General features: G+C 42.1%; 1 protein-coding gene across 1 annotated transcript; it reads left to right on the top strand.

Annotated features, from left to right (window-relative positions):
* Window positions 1-6171: 6171 nt before the first annotated feature.
* VMA21 (vacuolar ATPase assembly factor VMA21) lies at window positions 6172-10092 on the top strand. The gene is made up of 3 exons (XM_075763486.1): window positions 6172-6325; window positions 8174-8283; window positions 9801-10092. The coding sequence occupies exons 1-3, from the start codon at window positions 6192-6194 to the stop codon at window positions 9941-9943; spliced, it is 387 nt and encodes a 128-aa protein (XP_075619601.1). The 5' UTR covers window positions 6172-6191; the 3' UTR covers window positions 9944-10092.
* Window positions 10093-18169: the final 8077 nt, after the last annotated feature.

An 18169-nucleotide genomic window follows, 5' to 3' on the forward strand; every position in this document is an offset into this window, starting at 1 on the left:
GGTATGGTCATAATCCAGCCCCATAGCAAAGGGCACTTTCCCTCTTATTCTCCACTAATAATATTAGTCTCAAAGCCAAAGGGGAATGCTTCACACCAGGCCCTTCTGAAGAACTTACTGGAGACCCAGGTTTCTTCCTGCTGCTTCTGCGCTCACCTGTAAGCAAGGCATGGCTGTAATCCTGCTACTGAGGGTATCTTTTGAAGGAAAAGGGCTGTCATCCCAAAGCTAGTAGGCATAAAGTCTTACAGTTCCCATTGCATGAAACAACATCCTTGTTATGAGTAGATGTTATTGAAGCCATAAACCCCACGCATGTTTCTGTACTCTATAAAACGTGTCTCTAGACCTGTCCAACAACTGCTTTTCCAGTTTATTTGTACGTGTGGAGTTGAGGGCCACATTTAATGTTTGTCACACAATTCCCTGCTATTCAGACTGATGGATCTCTCTTCCCCAGTGCACTGCAGCCCTGGTCACATCCCACCCTGCCTAGAGATGAGTATGCCAATCTCAAAACCTGCTCTGCTGATACAAGGTATTGCCCAGTTGTATTTGTTCCGGCCACCGTCTTGCTTCCAGTGGTGCCTGTGAACACAGTGAGAGAACGTGGGTTTTTTTTTTCTATGATGTCACCTGCTGGGACCCGGGGCTGCCTGGCTGTCCCTGCTCGGTGCCTGCAGAGCGCTGGCTGCCACAGGACAAACCCGCTCCAGAGGTAAGCTGGCAGAGAGGTAATGGGGGTGATGGCAGGTAGAGTTTATGCCTGTGCCTCAGCTCTGATTGGTTTTCTGGTATAGGTGCAGGTAAATTCCTTAGAGAATCAGATAGGGAAGACAAACACCTAACACAGAATAAATGCAGAAGACCCCATGTAATCCTAGATGAATGGTTTAGTGCCTCTGCATTTGGGTATAAAAGTAGAAATGTCTCCAGTTTTTGATTGTTTTCCTGGGCACTTAGAGCAGCCCAGTTGTTTTGCCTTTGCTAAAGATTTTTTTCTTGGAAAATTTCTAGTATTAACTAGAAAAATAACCTCCCCTTTGTGACAAAACCATTTTGGCAAAGGTGGAAAGCAGTTTGTGGCCTCAGCTAAACAATACTGTGAAATTTTATCTAACAATCTAGTGTGAAAGTAGTTAGATGTGACTTTTTTTTGCATGCGTGATCAAGTTACAGTCTAGGAACAGATTTTTCATCCGGTCTCAAGTTCAGAGGTAAACCCTGGATGCACTGATGCTGTGAAATAAAACAAGCTCTACAAGCCCCTGCAGTTGAACGCGGGTGCCAGGCATTACGGCAGCGTGCCTGCCCAAGGGATAAGCCCGTCCTTCTGCAGCTTACTGCTAGAGTAGCTCAAAACTGGGATTTTAATGATATTTCTGAGGGTTTTCAAATTCCAAGCACTTCTTACACACATTGCCCATCACGGCCAACCAGTGCTGTAAGGCTGCTGCTCCCAGCATGGGGTCTTTCCTGTGCTGCCTGATGCACTGGATTGGGCTGTCTGGCTGCTTTTTATACTCTTTAGAAGATAAATGTCACCCCTATAATTCTCCATCTTCACAAAAACCTATTGTATTTTCCAAAATTAACTATAACCCAAATAGCAGTGGGAAGGGGCTGTTTTCTGTGTATTTGTGCTAACATAGACTATTTTTTTGAAAAGTAGTGCCCCCCCCAAGCCTGCAAAACAAATTCACAACATTCACTGTGTAGTCAGCATTGTTTGGCCGGGCAGACGTATAAAATGTCACATATTTCTTTAATTGCATGTAACACGTAAGACCCTGATTACATTTGCCTCTAAAGAAAAAGGGGATTTCTCTTTCCTTCTGTATCTAGAGTCTCACCTGTAACTGGTAAGTATGAGTTGACTTGTATCAGCTGTGGGAATGAAGCCTTTCCCACTCTATTAACGTAGGTGCCTCGGGTATTTCACAATGCATGTGGAAAGCAGCCACTTCCATCAGTAGCCCTATGTTTTCTTTGCAAAATGACAGTAATAATAGTGGGAGGTGGAAATTAGACTGTGACACTTTGAAGCTTCATTAGGTAATAGGGGTGTCTTAGCTCTTTGCTCTAACTTACCCTGGGATGTGCAATAACAGCAACAGGATCGTAACAGAGAATATACACCTGTAATGCCCATATAAATGGTTTCTTTGCTAACCCAAAGCATTAGCATTACTCTGGTTCTATATCCTCAGAAGCTGGTGGGCAACTACGCAATGCACTCTGTGCTTTGTATTGAAAAGTTGGGCTTTTGGCCTGGAGTATCATGAAGAGTTAGCCAAACCATTCATTTCACCCTTTGTGAAACGCATCTGTTTCTTTCTGGGGTGTAGAGGTTCACAAACAGGTAAAAAGAGAGTATTTCTAGTATTGCTGGAGCCAAGAACATCAAGAAACTGTAGGAGGAAGGGTTTGATAGGAAGAGCTAACGTCTTTAATTAGATCAACTGGCATCACTGGAAAAAAATTGGACAATGTTCCAGCACAGAAGTCCTTATTATTCAGCAAAAGAGATCGAAAGCCCCTAGAATTGTCTGTTTGCTCAAGCCCTGTCAGATGGTGTAATAAAAGACGTTATCACTCCCTACAAATGCCAGTTCTCTTACATAGGAATTGTCTCTCCACACTGCAAATCCAGTCACAAATGTTATACATCCTTCTCTCAACCATGGCTAACCGTGACTTGAAATAGAGCCCTGTGTTACAGCTGCTCTTTCTCCTACACCATCTCCTCTGGGGCTGAGCTCTAACCGCATAAAAACATTTACTAGTCCTAAGCAAGTGGTTAACAGCTTCAAAGCTGATGCTGCACAGTGCTGCTTGTTTGTTGGTGGGAAATCTTGTTTCAAAAGCCAGACCCTCGGGGTCACTTGGTAATTCTGCAAGATCAGGTCTTGTAACCTGAGTCTGTTACTGGCACCAGTAACCAGAGTCCATTCTCCACTCCAGTTTCTTTTCTGATCATCTGTTCTTTATCTTCCTTTTTGATACATTACCATGGAAACAAACCTTGAAAACAAAAATTCACGTGCAGGTGGCTTTGTTTTTAAATATTATCTTTTCCCTTTTCACCTTTCCAGCTCTGCACATGTTGGGAGGGGATTCTTTTTCTCCATCTGCCACTAGATGGTATTGCTTCAGCAGGCACCTTCCCAGCTGCTCTGCACCCTTGCTGGGATGCAGACCCCCAGAAAAAGGGAGTACCCTACCTGCACAGGTTCCGTTCTCAGTCTGAATTTTGAAATGTGCTCCCTATGCCAAATGAGCTCAAATGAACCAAGTTCAGCAGTTACCCAATGGGTTGCATTTTCATGTTGTTTTTAATCTTTTACAGGCAGGCTGCAAGTCAATTCGCGGGGACCTGCGGCACGAATGAAGCTGAGGAGGAAAAGAAAATGCTCCAAGCACTTGGAGTTGCATGGCCAGAGGTACCAGACAAGCAGGCTTTCTTGCTCCATTTGCAGGACAGACAGGAATCCCTTCACCGGCAGGCAGTCTTCTCCATAGAGCTCACCGCTGGAGCTGGTACGGTGTCCCAGGAAAGGAATTGCTCTGCACGGGGTTTATTTTTTGTATTCTTCAAGCATCCCCTGGTGATTGTTGTTGAGGACAGCATCTTAGAATAAATGTATAAAACCTGAAGCAAACTGACAAGACTTTGTTTGCTCCAGATCTTTTAAAATAACTGACACCAAAATGCAAATAAAAAGCTTTTGGTTTTTTTCCTCACAGTTGCAAAATTTTCTAATAGTTTTGTATTTCTTTTATGTGCTTATGAAAGAAAAGCAGTTAAACATGCAGGAAATCATTCAGCAAAATTGTTATTAGTCTAGTAGATAAAAGCATCAATGTGATGAGATATGAAATAATTTTATATTAAAAATTAATGACTTGGGCTGTTAAGCCTTGAGTGATTTGCTACTTTCTAATGATTGATATGCATCTTTAAGGTAAGTTTATGTGATGTGAGACTTATTCCACTTTTATGTTTCCTTGTTTTGTTATTAAACTGTCTCATGTCATTGCTTTTCCTACTGGGGAAACAAAGAGGAAAGTCAAACCAGAACTGGAAAGAACATCTTGTATCTAGTGATTAAATGTTCACTGCACTTACCTTCATATTTTTCAATCATCTGATTTATATCTTAACTGTGCATTGATTTTTTTGCCAAATTATTTTGTTCGCTAAGTAATCCATAAATAAACAAAACCTGCTCACACATTTGGGTTGGATTTTGTGAGTGGCTAGCTGTAATCAGATGTTTTTAAGAACTAGTTTGAAGCTTTAAGCTCATATTACAGAGCAAACCCTCCTTACATCCCCATCCAACTGGGTATGGGCTACAAGGCACCCCCCTGGTCCATACCAGCCCCCTCCTGCCCCCCTTCGTGCAAATCATCTCTCTTGCTGGTTCAGGCAGCATTCAAATCAAATGAGAGGAGGGCTGTCAGGTTTTAAAAGAGCATAAAATCAGTTGGTTTATAGTGAAAGTGTGACCATGAGAGCCAGACCTTCCTCTGTAGGCACTGAACAGCCTGAACTGTGCTGCATCTTAACACGAGGGAGCTGCCTGCTAAACTATGTTCATTGCTGAAAAAAAGATGCTTCTAACAAAATTCACCTTCTTTCTCGCATCTACTGGAGAAAACATTAAAAGGCCTCACTATTCACAACCAGAGGAGAGAAAATCAGTGCTGCAGACAGTTTTGCTCCTTCCCTCCTACCTTCACACACCGTAGCTGGTGGTGCAGTGCAGTGTCCGTTGCTTCTAGACCAGGAAATTCACTTTGATTAAGCTCAGAGAAGCAAGCTCACAGCAGGAATTACCAAGAAAAAAGTGCTTATTTCCAGATCTTACTGCTTACAAGGAAAACAACCCTCTCGTATTTCTTCTTTTCCAGGGCCACAGGTAGCAGGATGCCAAGCTGGCCCATGAGAGAAAGAAGAAGCCACCGTGCCGTGCCACGTGCTGTATGGCACTGCAACAAGGAGCAGGACAGAGGCCGTGGTGCTGGGCTGCAGAAATGCTGGATGTCTGCATTCTGCAGGAAAACACGAGGAAAGAGTCACGTGTGGAGTTAATGACTCACGTAATTATGATTTGGCATGGCTGAGCGGTAAGACAGCAACATGGTTTTACTGTAAAAGGGGCAAATATGTTATTGCTGTGGTATATGAGATTCAATTAAATGGTAACGTTCAATTAAACGGCTTCCGGAGCTGCTGTTTGGAAGTTGCAATGCTTTGTGTTCCTGCTAGAGCTCTTCATTGAGTATAAACAATTAATTCCCCCACAAATGAGGCTGATTGCATAGCACAGAGATTGTAACACTCTGCTCTTCTCTTGAAGAGCTGGGTTCAAGTCCATGCCTTGGCGAGTATTTAAGCAGAGTAGAGCAGCTTCAATGGGCATGTGAATTAATAGCTTAAACAGAGCGTCATCTTGGAAACGCTTAGTGCTCAGCCAGGCTGCGGGAGAGTGAAATCTGCTGCAGTCCTTGGTCTCTCATTTGCAGCACCTGTTAGTTACGTTGGGGACTGCTTCTCTCCGATTTTGACCGGACATTTCATCTCTGGCTGGAGATGGAATTTTGATTAACTTTAGTGCTGGGAGAGCAGGAAACGTGTAAGAGAACAAACCTCCCTCCTGACAGGACAACATAGAGAAACTTTGCAGGTTCGCTTGAGAGAATGCCTTAGCCCTTGCCAGTGTTTTTTCATTTATAGTGTTTTGTACTGATGAGTTTATCAAAACATCTCAATAACTTTTTTTTTCTTTTTTCTTTTTTTTTTTTTTTTTGCACCGAGACTGCTGCCATTTGCTGGAAAGCCTTGACCTTCACCTTATAACATTCAAGCATCGGTGTGCTCCGCTGCAGTTTCGCTATGCACAGACACTTGCCATCTCCCTCAAGGAAAGCACTCCAGGCGGCACAGATTGCGCTGCCGTTTCAAGGCCGCGGTCAGCCTGCCTGGGGTAGTTTCCCCTGTAGAGAGACAACACTGTCCGAGCACAGCAGACAGCACGGCCGCAGCCCAAGAGGCGATGGCCGCCGCCCGCCACCCCTCCACTCCCTCAGCCCCAGCCGGGCCCGGCGCCCTCCGCCCGCAGCTAGGCCGCGACAGCCCCGCGGTTGCTATGGAGACGGCGGCGCGCGGCGCTGCCGCCCTGCGCATGCGCTCTCCCCTCCGGCGGGCTTCCGGCAACCCAGAAGCTTCGGTGGAGCGGGGCGCTGGGGGGCTGGCGGCGGTGATGGAGCGTTACAACGAGGCGGCGCTGAGCGCGGTGCCCGTGCCCGACTTCAGGCAGTAAGTCCCGGGGAGGGGAAGGGCCGGGCCTGGCGACGGGAGGGACAGGTACCCCTGTGGGGTGGCAGGGCCTGGAGGTGGGCCGCAGCCTGGCCGAGGGAAGGGGTGTCTGCTAGGCCGCGGCGGGCGGGCACCGCTCCCGGTACCACCAGCCCGGGGTGGCGGCAGGGGGGGCGCAGCCCCCGGCGGCTCCCGGGGAAGAGTGTCTGCCCGTCCTGCGCCTTTGGCGAGACAGGGGGAGCGGCAGCCTGGGCCTGGAGGAGCCAAGGAGGCCTCGGGTTTGGCTTGGCTGTGCTGCGTAACCCTGGGCAACCCCAAACCCGAGCGTGCCGCTGGTCTGCAGCTCCCTGTTCGGGCTGAGCTTATGCGCCGGTATTTGGGTTTGCTGCGTAGGGAAGCGGTCAAGGTATGTCAGTGTAAGAAAAGTATTTGTCAACAGTGGAGCTTTTTATTTTGGTAATAAGCTGAAGGTCATATTCTTCTATGGGTAGATTTTAAATAGAGGATAGTTTCTAGTTTACATAGGGAAAGTTTGAATGGGGTTATGCTTTCCACCCCGACACACTTTGAGGCAAACTCTAGTGAAGGACAAGATTCTGAATGTCTTTTTTTTTTTTTTTTTAAGCTACTTAATATGCTACCTAAATGTATGGCAGTACATGATCAGTAGACAGTGCTGTTGGTTTTAGTGTCAGAGCTGTGCTTGGCTGCACGTAACTGTCTTTTGATGACTGTCAGTGGATGAGATTTTTTTTTTTCCCCACTTCCACTTATTTTTCCAAAGAAATGTCAAAGATAAAATGTGATTTCAAGCAATATATTATGGCACAAATATATCTTGGTAAAACTTTTTGAAACTGTTTATATGAAAATTGCTGTGGAGGTGCCTGGGAGTTTTAAGAATCATGTATCTCTGACTTGAATTGCTTTTTATGCATATTTGTGTTTCAAAGACTTAAAGACACATGCTATTGAATCTGGTAGTCTTTGAAAGTCAGAAGGGTATTGCTTGGCTTACATGCTTACTTCCGCATAAAATAATGCAGTCAGCCAAGCAGAGTGAGTGAAAACTGCTGGAAGTACACACAAAAACAAGCCTTGTGGCCTTGTGTAGTGACTTGTAAATACAAAACCTGTTCTAGCAGGCCAAGTTCAGGGAGACCTTACCAAGTACATAACACTTCATTGTGATTCTCTTGCTCAAGGTCATCTACGTTTAGGTCTGTGAAGGCAAAAAAGTTACTAATGTTTTGGTGTATTGGCTCTGTGTTCTGATTATTGCTACAGTTATTCCAACTTTCTCAGTGGAAACAGAAATTATTTTAACTAGAGGAACGATACCTAATAAAAAGGAACTTCACTTCTAATAGTAAGCTGCTAAAGTCATTCTGCCTACTTCCCTCTGTTTCCTAGCCTGTAGAATTTGTCATCTTCCTAGACTTGTAGTTATTTTTTCAAAAAGAAAGAGGGAACTTGGCAAGTTTTAATGCAGAATACTGTCATATGACAAGTGCGTGTGTATCTAATATTAGATATTTAATAATTATGTAATAATACACTGATAAATGTATTAATGCAAACCTATGCTTGCAAAGCAATAACAGAAAAATCAAAATACTCTTTTTAATCTTGTTTGTGAGCTTTGCCAGAATCATTACGTTGTTTTGAATACTGTGATTTTTGTGTTGCAGCCAACAAATGCATATTCAAAGTCTTTATCGCTTCCAAATGATATGTGTACTCAATTCTTGAAAAATAACTGGCTTCTGTTTGGGACAAGTTCTTGTCCTGTTGTAGGCATGTATATTGTGACTTTCTTCTATGTGTAACTTTTCTCATTTATTTCAGAAATGAGGGTTCATTAACATCAACTTTAAGAACACTTCTATTCTTCACAGCTCTAATGATCACATTACCTGTTGGGCTATATTTTTCATCAAAGGCTTATATATTTGAAGGTAATTCTGTTTCTGCCAATTAGCATTACTATTACAAAAAAAGAGGAAAAGCACAGTCCTCTAATAGCATCTTTGTTCTCCTTCCTGTTTTGAATATTTGTTTCCTTATGCAGACTAAAGGCCTTCTAATGTCTCATTAGAACAGAAAATTGTATAAATGGTCGATGCATCCTTCCCTGCAGTGTGGTCTGCAATCTGATATTTGCTGTTTGTTACACAGTGGTTTATGTGGTACACAGCTGCATCATTTCCCTCACCTAAAGGGTATCTAACACCACCCTACAGCAGACTTTTATCAGAATCATCAGGAGCATGTTTCCTGCAGGTGTTGCAAACTAATTGTGTATTCAAGACAGAATAATGTTGTTTACTGGGTTTATTTTTAAAACATACCTGCATTTCTAAGTATAAACCAGGTTAAGTCATATATCCAGTTTCAGATATTGAATGTGGTTGCTTACAGAGATTTCTTGTAATTTGAAAGGGGAAAAAAACCAAACCCCAAATGAGATTTTAGCTGTGTATTTGGAGCAGTTCTGTCAAACTGCTAATAACCAGCCATGTTCTATCCTTGATTGTGCAAGGCTTTAGTAACTTCCTAATACTGCAGGAGGAAAGTATCTCCTTCAAAAGCAGGGAGGAGGGAAGGAGAAAGCAGCTGCTTTTAAGAGTAGTTTGTGAATATATAACTGAGTTGTTCCAAGATGATTCTCCCTTGCTGTGTGCTACCGTATGTAGTTCTGAAGGCTCAAGCTGAAAGCTTGTTAAGTAACTTGCAAGATTCTTTTTAGCATGGTTGGGTTTTTTTAACCTGAGATGTAGCAAGCTGAGCCTTAACTTTGCTGTGGCAGTTAATGGCAAGATCTGTCAGCACAAACAGGATTTGGTTTGCGTTTGGAGGGTGGTATTTTTGGTGTGGTGTAATGTGTGGGGTCTGTTTGGTTGTTTTGGGGTTTTTTAAATGAGTGAAATGATATTTTGGTATTTGGTCTGCTGATACTTGAAGGCTTATTTCATGTGAGATGCGTTCATGTGTCTTAATTGGTGAGGAATTACTGGTTTATGGTCTAAATATAGAAGGTAGAAGTCCTCTAAATGTCATTGTTGTTGCACTGTTTTATCCTGTTATAGTGGCAAATAAATTATATTATTATCCCCTCCTCCCCTCCATTTTCCTGTTTCCTGCCCCACAAAGAGAGTTACACTTATGAAAAAAGGATGTTGAAGTTTATTTGGTGCTGGACAGTAGTAACAGAAAAAGTGAATGTTACAGAACTCTAAGGTGTTGACTTCAAAACTAAGCTATTTTTCTTAAATATTGAATAATTGCAGTGTTGCTTTATTCGAGAAGCAATTAAAAGGTCTGTAGTTATCAGGGTGAATTCCTTCCTGTGAATCTTTCTGAGCTCAGTCTTTTGATACAGGAGTAAATGTAACTTTGGTCTTTAGGAAGAATTGTGATTTGCTGTTTCAGTGTTCCTAATAACTAATATTCTTTACTCTCTTTATTTTCTCAGGTACCTTAGGAATGTCCGACAGAGACAGCTATTTTTATGCTGCCATAGTTGCTGTAGTTACTGTTCATGTGGTACTTGCTCTCTTTGTATATGTAGCATGGAATGAAGGTTCTCGACAATGGCGGGAAGGCAAACAGGACTAGAATGAAGATCATCGTCTGATGCCTACAGACTGTAAATCTATTTTTTGTGAGCTGAATGAAAAGCGTTCTTCAAAATGTATACTACACATGTACAACTATGAGGCTAATGCCTCAACTCTGGTTAGAATAAGATTTGTCCTCGTCTTGAATGTGTACCAGTGTTTTCTGTAATGCTGATGGAAGTTGTTCTTTAGCCAGCCTCTGCTAGGTTGAGCTGAGGAGGTCTTCACCTGGAATTAGAATGAAATAATTACATGTTTTTTTCAAAAATCCTGTAGCTATTTTTGCCATTCCTAGTATTTTTCTGGCTTGCTCTGAACATAATATTGGCATGAAGCAAGCATTATATTTTCTTGTAATTAAATTGCTAGTTAAAAAAGCTACATTACTCACTGTCCAACTGCAGTGGAAAAGATGGGATTTCACGTCGCTGTGGATAGTTTCCCGATTTACGGGTATTGTGGTTTAACCCCAGCTGGTAATTAAGCCCTACACAGCCGCTCGCTCACTCTCCTCGTGGCAGGATGGGGGAGAGAATCGGAAGGCTAGAAGTGAGAAAACTCGTGGGTTGAGATGAAGACAGTTTAATACGTAAAGCAGAAGTCACGTGCACAAGCAGAGCAGAACAAGGAATTCATTCCCCACTTCCTGTCAGCAGGCAGGTATTCAGTCATCTCCAGGAAAGCAGGGCTCCATTATACGTAATGGTGACTTGGGAAGACAAAACACCCATCAATCCGAACGTCCACCCCTTCTTCCCCCAGCTTTTTATTGCTGACTATGACAACATACAGTATGGTATATCCCTTTCATCAGTTGGGGTCAGCTGTCCTGGCTGTGTCCCCTCCCAACTTCTTGTGCTCCCCCAGCCCACTCGCTGGTGGGGTGGGGTGAGGAGCAGAAAAGGCCTCGACTCTGTGTCAGCACTGCTCAGCAATAACAAAAACATCTCTATATTATCAACACTGTTTTCAGCACAAGTCCAAACCATAGCCTCATACTAACTGCTATGAAGAAAATTAACTCTATCCCAGACGAAACCAGTGTTGTGGGATAGACATAAATATTTCTGAGGTTAGATGTAATTGCAGAAATAGAATTGGTTAGAAACTCAGGTAATGTCTTTCTAATGTGAAATACAAAGAATTTTTTGTTTTCAGATGTAATTTTTTATTACCGTGTAAAATTCAATCTTTAATTTCCTTTCGGGAAGATTGTCGTATTTACTGCATTGCTCATCTTTCCACTCTTCTGCAGTTAATCTTGAGGATGCAAAGGAAATGGCATCGTGTACTTTTTTATATGTCTTTACTTTTATGTATCTCCTTGATAATTGCTAAAGGATATAGTTGGATTTCCTGTGGTAAAGTAGTATCAGTAACAGCTATAAGCCACTCTAATGGTTAGTAGAGAAACTAGCAAGCAAAAACAAGCTGTAGCCATCTGTAAAATGTCCTTTATGAAGCAGAACACAAGAGTGATCACATGGAAAATTTTCTTCTCTTCATACATACTAACTTGTACCCTGGGAAATTATAGAATATGTTGATTGTTTTCTTTTTTTCTTGGTTGTGTGTAGAAACTTGCTGTAGTCAAACCACATAGTGAGATATTTGTGTTGTAGGATAACCTGAATTTCATTTCACTGTTGTGCTGCTGTTAGCTAGCTTTCAGTCTGTAGATAAAACATTTTCCCTAAGGTGCAATGCATACAACTTTCCTAACGCTGCTGATTGCTGTTAAGCTGTTGTGCTTGAGGTCTTTCTGTTAACTTGAGATTTCCAGTTTGTTGTATTAGTTGAGCGTTTTTTGGAAGTCATTTGCTTAATATAGAGCTTGGATTGGTTTTGGTGGTACATTTGTCCATGGTAAAACATCCATGAATGAGACAAAAATCAGTTATCTGTGCCCAGTGGCTGGAGGAATGTGTTCCCAGGTCTTGTTCTCTCATCTCCACCCCAGTCCCAGGCGTGCGCAAGCATATGCACCACATCACCTTAATGCAAATCAATTTTTACATTTTGTTTCTGAAACGTCAGCTTTTTTCATCCAGAAGCCATTGTCAGGTTACTGCCAGCGAACTGGAGAATGGTACATAGTACTTGAAGTACAAATTTAGTTTGTACGTTGGCATATTGGCTTCCTGTTCTCCAGTATATGAACTGTACGTTGTAGAATACTGCCTTCTAATAGGGGAACTGCCCCCCAATACAAGATCCGGTAAACAAGCACTTGTGCTGAACAGTTTTTGAATGATCTCTTTAATACTGCTCATGTATAGCACAGCTTACAACAAATAGATCAGCTATAGCACTGTTCAGTAGCTTTTTTTGTTTGTTGTGGGGGGTTTTTTTGTGTTTTTACTCCGTTTATAGTGGAGAATAAATGGGAACATAGCTGTCATGCTTTACTAGCTGGGTCTTGTGCTATATCTATTTTATGTTTCACATACCAGGATCCCTAGACACTAAGTTAATTTCCTAGGAATAATAGGGAAATAATTGTTTATTGTAATTGTTTAGTTACAAAACTGAAAAGTTGGGGTAATGAGCTGAGCATTAATCCATCCGAAGGAAGATCTTCTTTGAAGATAATGCTTTGATCCACGATGTTCTTGAGAAGAGGCAACACATGAGTCTCTGCATAGTAACAGTCAGGTACTGGGTTTTATGTTGCCTATGCTTGGAAGTTGAAACAAGCACTCAGGTAAGTGGTGCAATGAAAACAGTCAAGCGGTGGAATTACACCATGGTAAGGGAGCTCAAAACCAGAAACTGCAGCCATGCAACATGGAGTGTACGTGGAGTAGATATCCTACTGGGACTCCTATTGTGCCTTACCAATACTAAGATTTATTATTTCAAGAGCTTTGTTGTGTTCTCTTTAGGTTGAGTGTTCCCTTGCGTGTATCTGATGTTCCTGTGTAATGCCAAAGCTAATTCTTATGGCAATTTTTAATTGTTTAATGGCTATTGTGATTCTTCTAGAGTTTAAATAATACAGTACTGATCAAAGTTGTGGAGTGATCAATATTCTTGTTGCTTTGGGTTTTATTTTCTATAAAGTGGTGATGTGTTTTAAAGTGGTACTGTAAGTTTGTTCATTTTATGACTAGGAATGGATTTGAGACAACTGTTGTTAAAAAGACAAAATTGGGAAAACTTGGTCTGCAAAAGCAGACTGCAATTTAGTACTTCACAACTGCCTTTCACTTAGTGGTCCATCATGTGTTTGCGTAGGTTGGCAATTAGGCAGTTCAGTTAAAGCAAGCAATTGTATCTAGCAGTGAGCAGGTATCTTGAGACTGAGATCGTAGCAGAAATTTTCTGGAATATTTTCCAAAATGATAAATAGTAAAGGCAGTGGGGGGAATTGAGAAAGTGGAAAATCTCAGTGACTTCTTAGAACTAGTTTAGTTTTCTTCTTCTGTCCTTCTTCTCATCTCTATAGTGTTTTTTAAATGCCTGCAGAACATTGTGGTGGGTAGCCAGCCTATGAAAGTGTGCAGGTGATCAGGTTTGGTTTGTGGTTAGGGATGCCTGACTTAATTGCCTGACTTAATCCATCTGTTAATTGCTAGCACCAAGTAGGAAGTCTCCAGAGAAAATGGTCATGTTGGTTATCATGTTGTTAACAGGAATTGTTTGTCATACCCTAACATAGATTAATGTATGTGAACTTTAAACAGTCTTTGCAGTTTATTTGACACAAAACCAAATACTACCTACCAGTTTTTTGCTGTCTGAGAGGGCCTAGTAATAACTCGCTTAACATTAAAAAGCAAACAGAAACCCTGTAAAAACCCAAACTAACCCCTCAGAAACTCCAGCCTCCTGTGTAATTTTTACAGTGGTGGTTGTTGGACACTATTGACCTGATACAAAGTTAATGGTTGTAATTTTGCCAGGCTGCTAATACAGCATGACAAACTAGAGGGCAGGCTTTTCTACCCGATTCCCACGATGGGAGAGGGGAGGTTGTGGTGCTCGCTGAAAAAAGTAAGTTCTCAGTGCGCTCGTGAACAGTAAAATGTTTGATGTTATCGCAGTTTTGATGGGTTTTAGACTGCTGCACAGTTATTGTAGTTAAATAAACTGTGCTTAGGGTTCTGATAGCCCACGCAACTGGACAGGGTGTGCTCAGAGCCTCAGGCAGGGGTAGTGTTGATGAGTAGTTCAGATGAGTAAGAGATGGGGAAGGAGAGGGCCCTTAAAACAGTGAACTAAGCCACATGTGTATTAGTACAAAATAACATAATATGGGTAGGACTTGAAGTTTAGGTGGGCTGCAGCCCATGGGATGGGGAGGAAGGGGTCCTGTGAAGCAAAGGAGTGACTTGGGGAAGGTGGGGTGCAGATGGGGTAGGGCGAGGACTGGAGTGTGCTGGCACAGCTCGCTATATGATGACTGAGGCACCATATGTTTTTGTTCAGAAGTGTTTATTCCACTGTTCTCCAGGGGATTATGTAGAGCCATTGATCTGAAATATTAAATGTAAATCATACAAAATAGCAAGCCAATTCCATTTTTAACTTCCAATTAAAGTTGTTCATAGGCTGACAGGATTGCAGCTTGCGATCTGGGGCACACATTCAGCTATTCAGCTTTGTCTTGTACAAACCAGCATTGTTACTGGCTCTGAGTCATCTCTTAGGGCAGGATCAAGCCCTTGGAGTGTAAATAATACTTTAAAAATACCAAAGAGCAACTACCACTCTACTGTTTCATTAGCTCTAATCAACCGTTGGTTTAAGGAAGACACACTCAAGTTCACAGGAAACAGGGCTTGCTGTTTCCCTGCAAGGAGAGGCTCTCTTGTACTTGAACGGGGCTTGCAACAAGGAAATACTGTATAGCTTGGGCCCCCCCAGTCATTGTCTTATCTGAAGACATGCTAATGTTGAATTTCTGAGGTGGTGGGATACAGCTTGAATCTCTTTGTTAGGAGAACTGAATCAGTGCTGTGTAACAATGCTGAAGTATAGTTTAAGAGAAGAGACGGAGGTAAACTCTTGGGATTTGAGTGCTGTTTGAGCCTAAAATGTTAAGAAACAGTATGGGGGAAGTGAGTGGGGATTTCTGTAGAAAGCAGGGGGTTTTAGGTGCTTTTATCCCGGTTCGCGTTCTGGAACTGAGAGGCAGAGCCAAGGGATACTGACTAGGAGGCTTTGTGGTGAAGGATGACCAGGGAGAAGGGTTTGGAAATTGGACTAGTTAACTAGTGGTGACTCCAGCTGAATGCCTGGGACTGAGTTTGCGGTCACGTTTCACAACCCTCTTTGTCCTACCGGCTTTGGATGGCACGTTCTGGCCACGATGATTCCCCGTGGGTGCCTGGTGTTTCTAGGAGTGGTAGGTGCTCGGTTGCAACTGTGCATTTACAATAGTGCAAACTACTCATAGCCCTGGAAAAAAGCTGTTGATGCTTATAGTTGGCACATGATACAGCATGGTTTAATAGTTTTAGTGTAAATGGCCCAGGGCATAGGCACAGGGGGTGTGTTATCAAAGCTGGTTTTAATTGAAGGATGATTTATGAGTGAGAGTAACAGCAGTCAAAGAACAAAAACTGCTGTGGGTGTGGGCCCATGCTGCGGGCACTACTGAGGAGCCGTTTAATACCTTTGCAGGTTTTCATCCTCAAGATGCAGAGTTTCTCTTGCTTGACTCATTAAAATGGCTCTGCTGACGTTGGAGATCAAGTGGAAGTACCGAAGTTTAGCTGCACAGCTGGAATGCTTCATACAGCTCATTTCAAGGGAATGAGTCTTTGATATCTAGGTGGTTTTGTGTCTGATAGGGAAGACAGAACCTCCTTTGCTCTCAGCCTTAGCGCAGTTTTAGCCTTTCCCTAGAACAATTGCCATAGAATAAACAAGCATTGGATGATTTTTAATCTGAAGCATTATGATAGAGCAGTTTCCTTTAGAAGCTTGTGGTATGTCTCCAATACAGCATTCTTTTTCTCCCAGTGTAAAGGATACTCTCACCAAAAAAATCAAAACCAAAGGTGATTCTGATGATTTGTGTGTTTTGAACTGTTTTGATAACTGTTTGCGTGTTACGCGCAGATAGCTGGGTTTAAATGTGGAGGGGCTATAGCTCATCATCTGCAGGTTTAACCCAACATTCCTGAGTCTTGCTGGGTGGGTATTGAGTTCTGTGCGCCGCGTGTTTAATAGGAGGTCCTCTGTTTGCCTTAATACTTAGTGGCTTCAACAGGGTTATTAGAAATAATCTAGAATAGCAGCTGGTTTACTACATGAAAACTGGATCATTACTTGGTTTTTACATTTGATATAAAATTATGATGGCACCTCTCTTCATGGTAATGACAGACTGGTCTGTTACATTAAGCAAATTCCTTTATTTCTAACTAGCATTTATTTCTAACCATTATACTTTTGCAAGCAGCAGCAAGTTCCTCACTCTTTTTAGCACTTTTCCCTCTTTACCTCTCCTAGCTATTTGCCAAGTGCTTTTGATGGGAGCAAATATTTTCTACAGTGTGACAGCTGTTGTGATCCCTAGGTAAGATTACATTGAGCTTTGTAGCAAGCGACAAGGTTTTTATACCACTTGGTGGGGATTGTGCCCGTGAATTTTCAAAATTGTTAGTGCTGTCTTCTCTGATATTTGAGGCATGAAAACAGTAATGCCAGGGGGAAAAAAGTTTCCAATTTTACAGACAGTTCTTAACCAGATAGCTATTTGTCGTGGGTCTTGGAAGGAGTAATTAACACCACTAAAACAGTGGCATGTTTCTGTGTTGTCCTATGCTTATTAAATTCAAAACAGTCCAACTCTGCATTCAAATGTAGTTTTATTTTAGCATATTACAAAACTTAAGAACATTTAGGTACACTGAGTAGCATTGTCAGTGTGATCCAGGCTTTCACTTTTCCAGCTCTGAAAGAAAACTACATTGAGCCTTTTGGTGAGGAAATCTTAGCACCTGGGAAAATGTGATGCAGCTCTTCAAGAAGCCTGCCCATGCCAAAAAGCCATGTTTGCATTATATCAAGCTTATGAAAGGGATTAATTTGGAAGCAGAGCTGAGTGGCTTGTGAACTTTCTACCTCAGGTTAGTTGTGCTCTAGCTGCATGGTCCAAATTGCAATTTGATGGGATAAACAACTTTTGTGTGCTTTTTATGGACTTTGTTCAAAGAGTGAACGGGTAATTGTTCACAGCAGGTAATTCTGCACAGCAACAGGATTAATTTGCTACAGTTTTATTCAGTTAAAGATGGAGCAATGCAATAACCTAGCTGATTACATAAGCACAAGTTCAGTTGATGCCATCTGCATGTGGATATAATGTGTGAACTGATTGACCGGTAAAACAGTAATTTATTTTGTCTTGTCTCCCTGAATTCTGCCAAGACAGTTTTCTCCCAGTTCAAATTCAGCAGTTTGCTCAGCCTCAAAGATTACTGTACAGATTGACTGACCAGTAAGATGAATTGCTGTGTTTGTGGAAGCCAGTGTGCTCCAGACTGCTGTGATGAACAGGTGAGGCTTTGCATCGTAAGGGAAGTCCTCTTGCCTGTTATCCTGGCTTTTGCAGAATTAACAAGGGCTGGTGCCAAGTCTGATAACAATATGAAATGCAGAAAATGAGGTATTGGAAGTATCCGTGCCAGGAGTACTTTGATATGGTTGTCGACTGACTCTTCTTTTTCTCATGTGCATTCCTAGCACTAGGAAATCAGTATAAAGCCATCACTTAGTCTTTGAAAAATACAATCTGTTCTTAATATTTCCCCAGGAAAAAAAAATCTACATAAACTAGGCTTTTGAGACTCAGTGCAAATTTAAGCTACTTATTCTTTAGCAAAAAAAGAGCTTTTGGATAAAATTCTTGATGTTGGTGTTGATGGATTTTCCTCCCCAGAATACCCTGCATATTCCTTTTGTGCAAATAAAAAGGTTTAACATCACAGAATACTATGTGTGGCAGTATCCACAGGTTCCTTGTGTTGCAACGGAGTATTTAACCTTCCTAGAGGTTGTACCACTAAGTGTCCAGATACCACCCTCTGTAGTGCTTACCTTTTCGTGTACTGTCTGCTCTTCATTGCAGCAATACCCAAAGAACAAGATCAGATCCTGCTGCACTTCATGAATGTGCAGTGCGAGTTGATTGCTATCCTGAAGAAGTCACCGTCTAACTAGATAGGTCTGGCTAAAGGAGTGTTGGGAAACACACAGCAAATATGTTGAA

This window comes from Balearica regulorum, chromosome 11 (genome assembly GCF_011004875.1).
Source record: "Balearica regulorum gibbericeps isolate bBalReg1 chromosome 11, bBalReg1.pri, whole genome shotgun sequence".
Lineage (NCBI taxonomy): Eukaryota > Metazoa > Chordata > Aves > Gruiformes > Gruidae > Balearica > Balearica regulorum.

Excerpts from the sequence above, each read along its gene's own strand:
- VMA21 (XM_075763486.1), top strand. The coding sequence starts at position 6,192 with ATGCGCTCTCCCCTCCGGCGGGCTTCCGGCAACCCAGAAGCTTCGGTG. Across the intron at positions 6,326-8,173 it reads CCCGTGCCCGACTTCAGGCA|AAATGAGGGTTCATTAACAT; the intron begins GTAAGTCCCGGG and ends CATTTATTTCAG. Across the intron at positions 8,284-9,800 it reads AAAGGCTTATATATTTGAAG|GTACCTTAGGAATGTCCGAC; the intron begins GTAATTCTGTTT and ends TTATTTTCTCAG.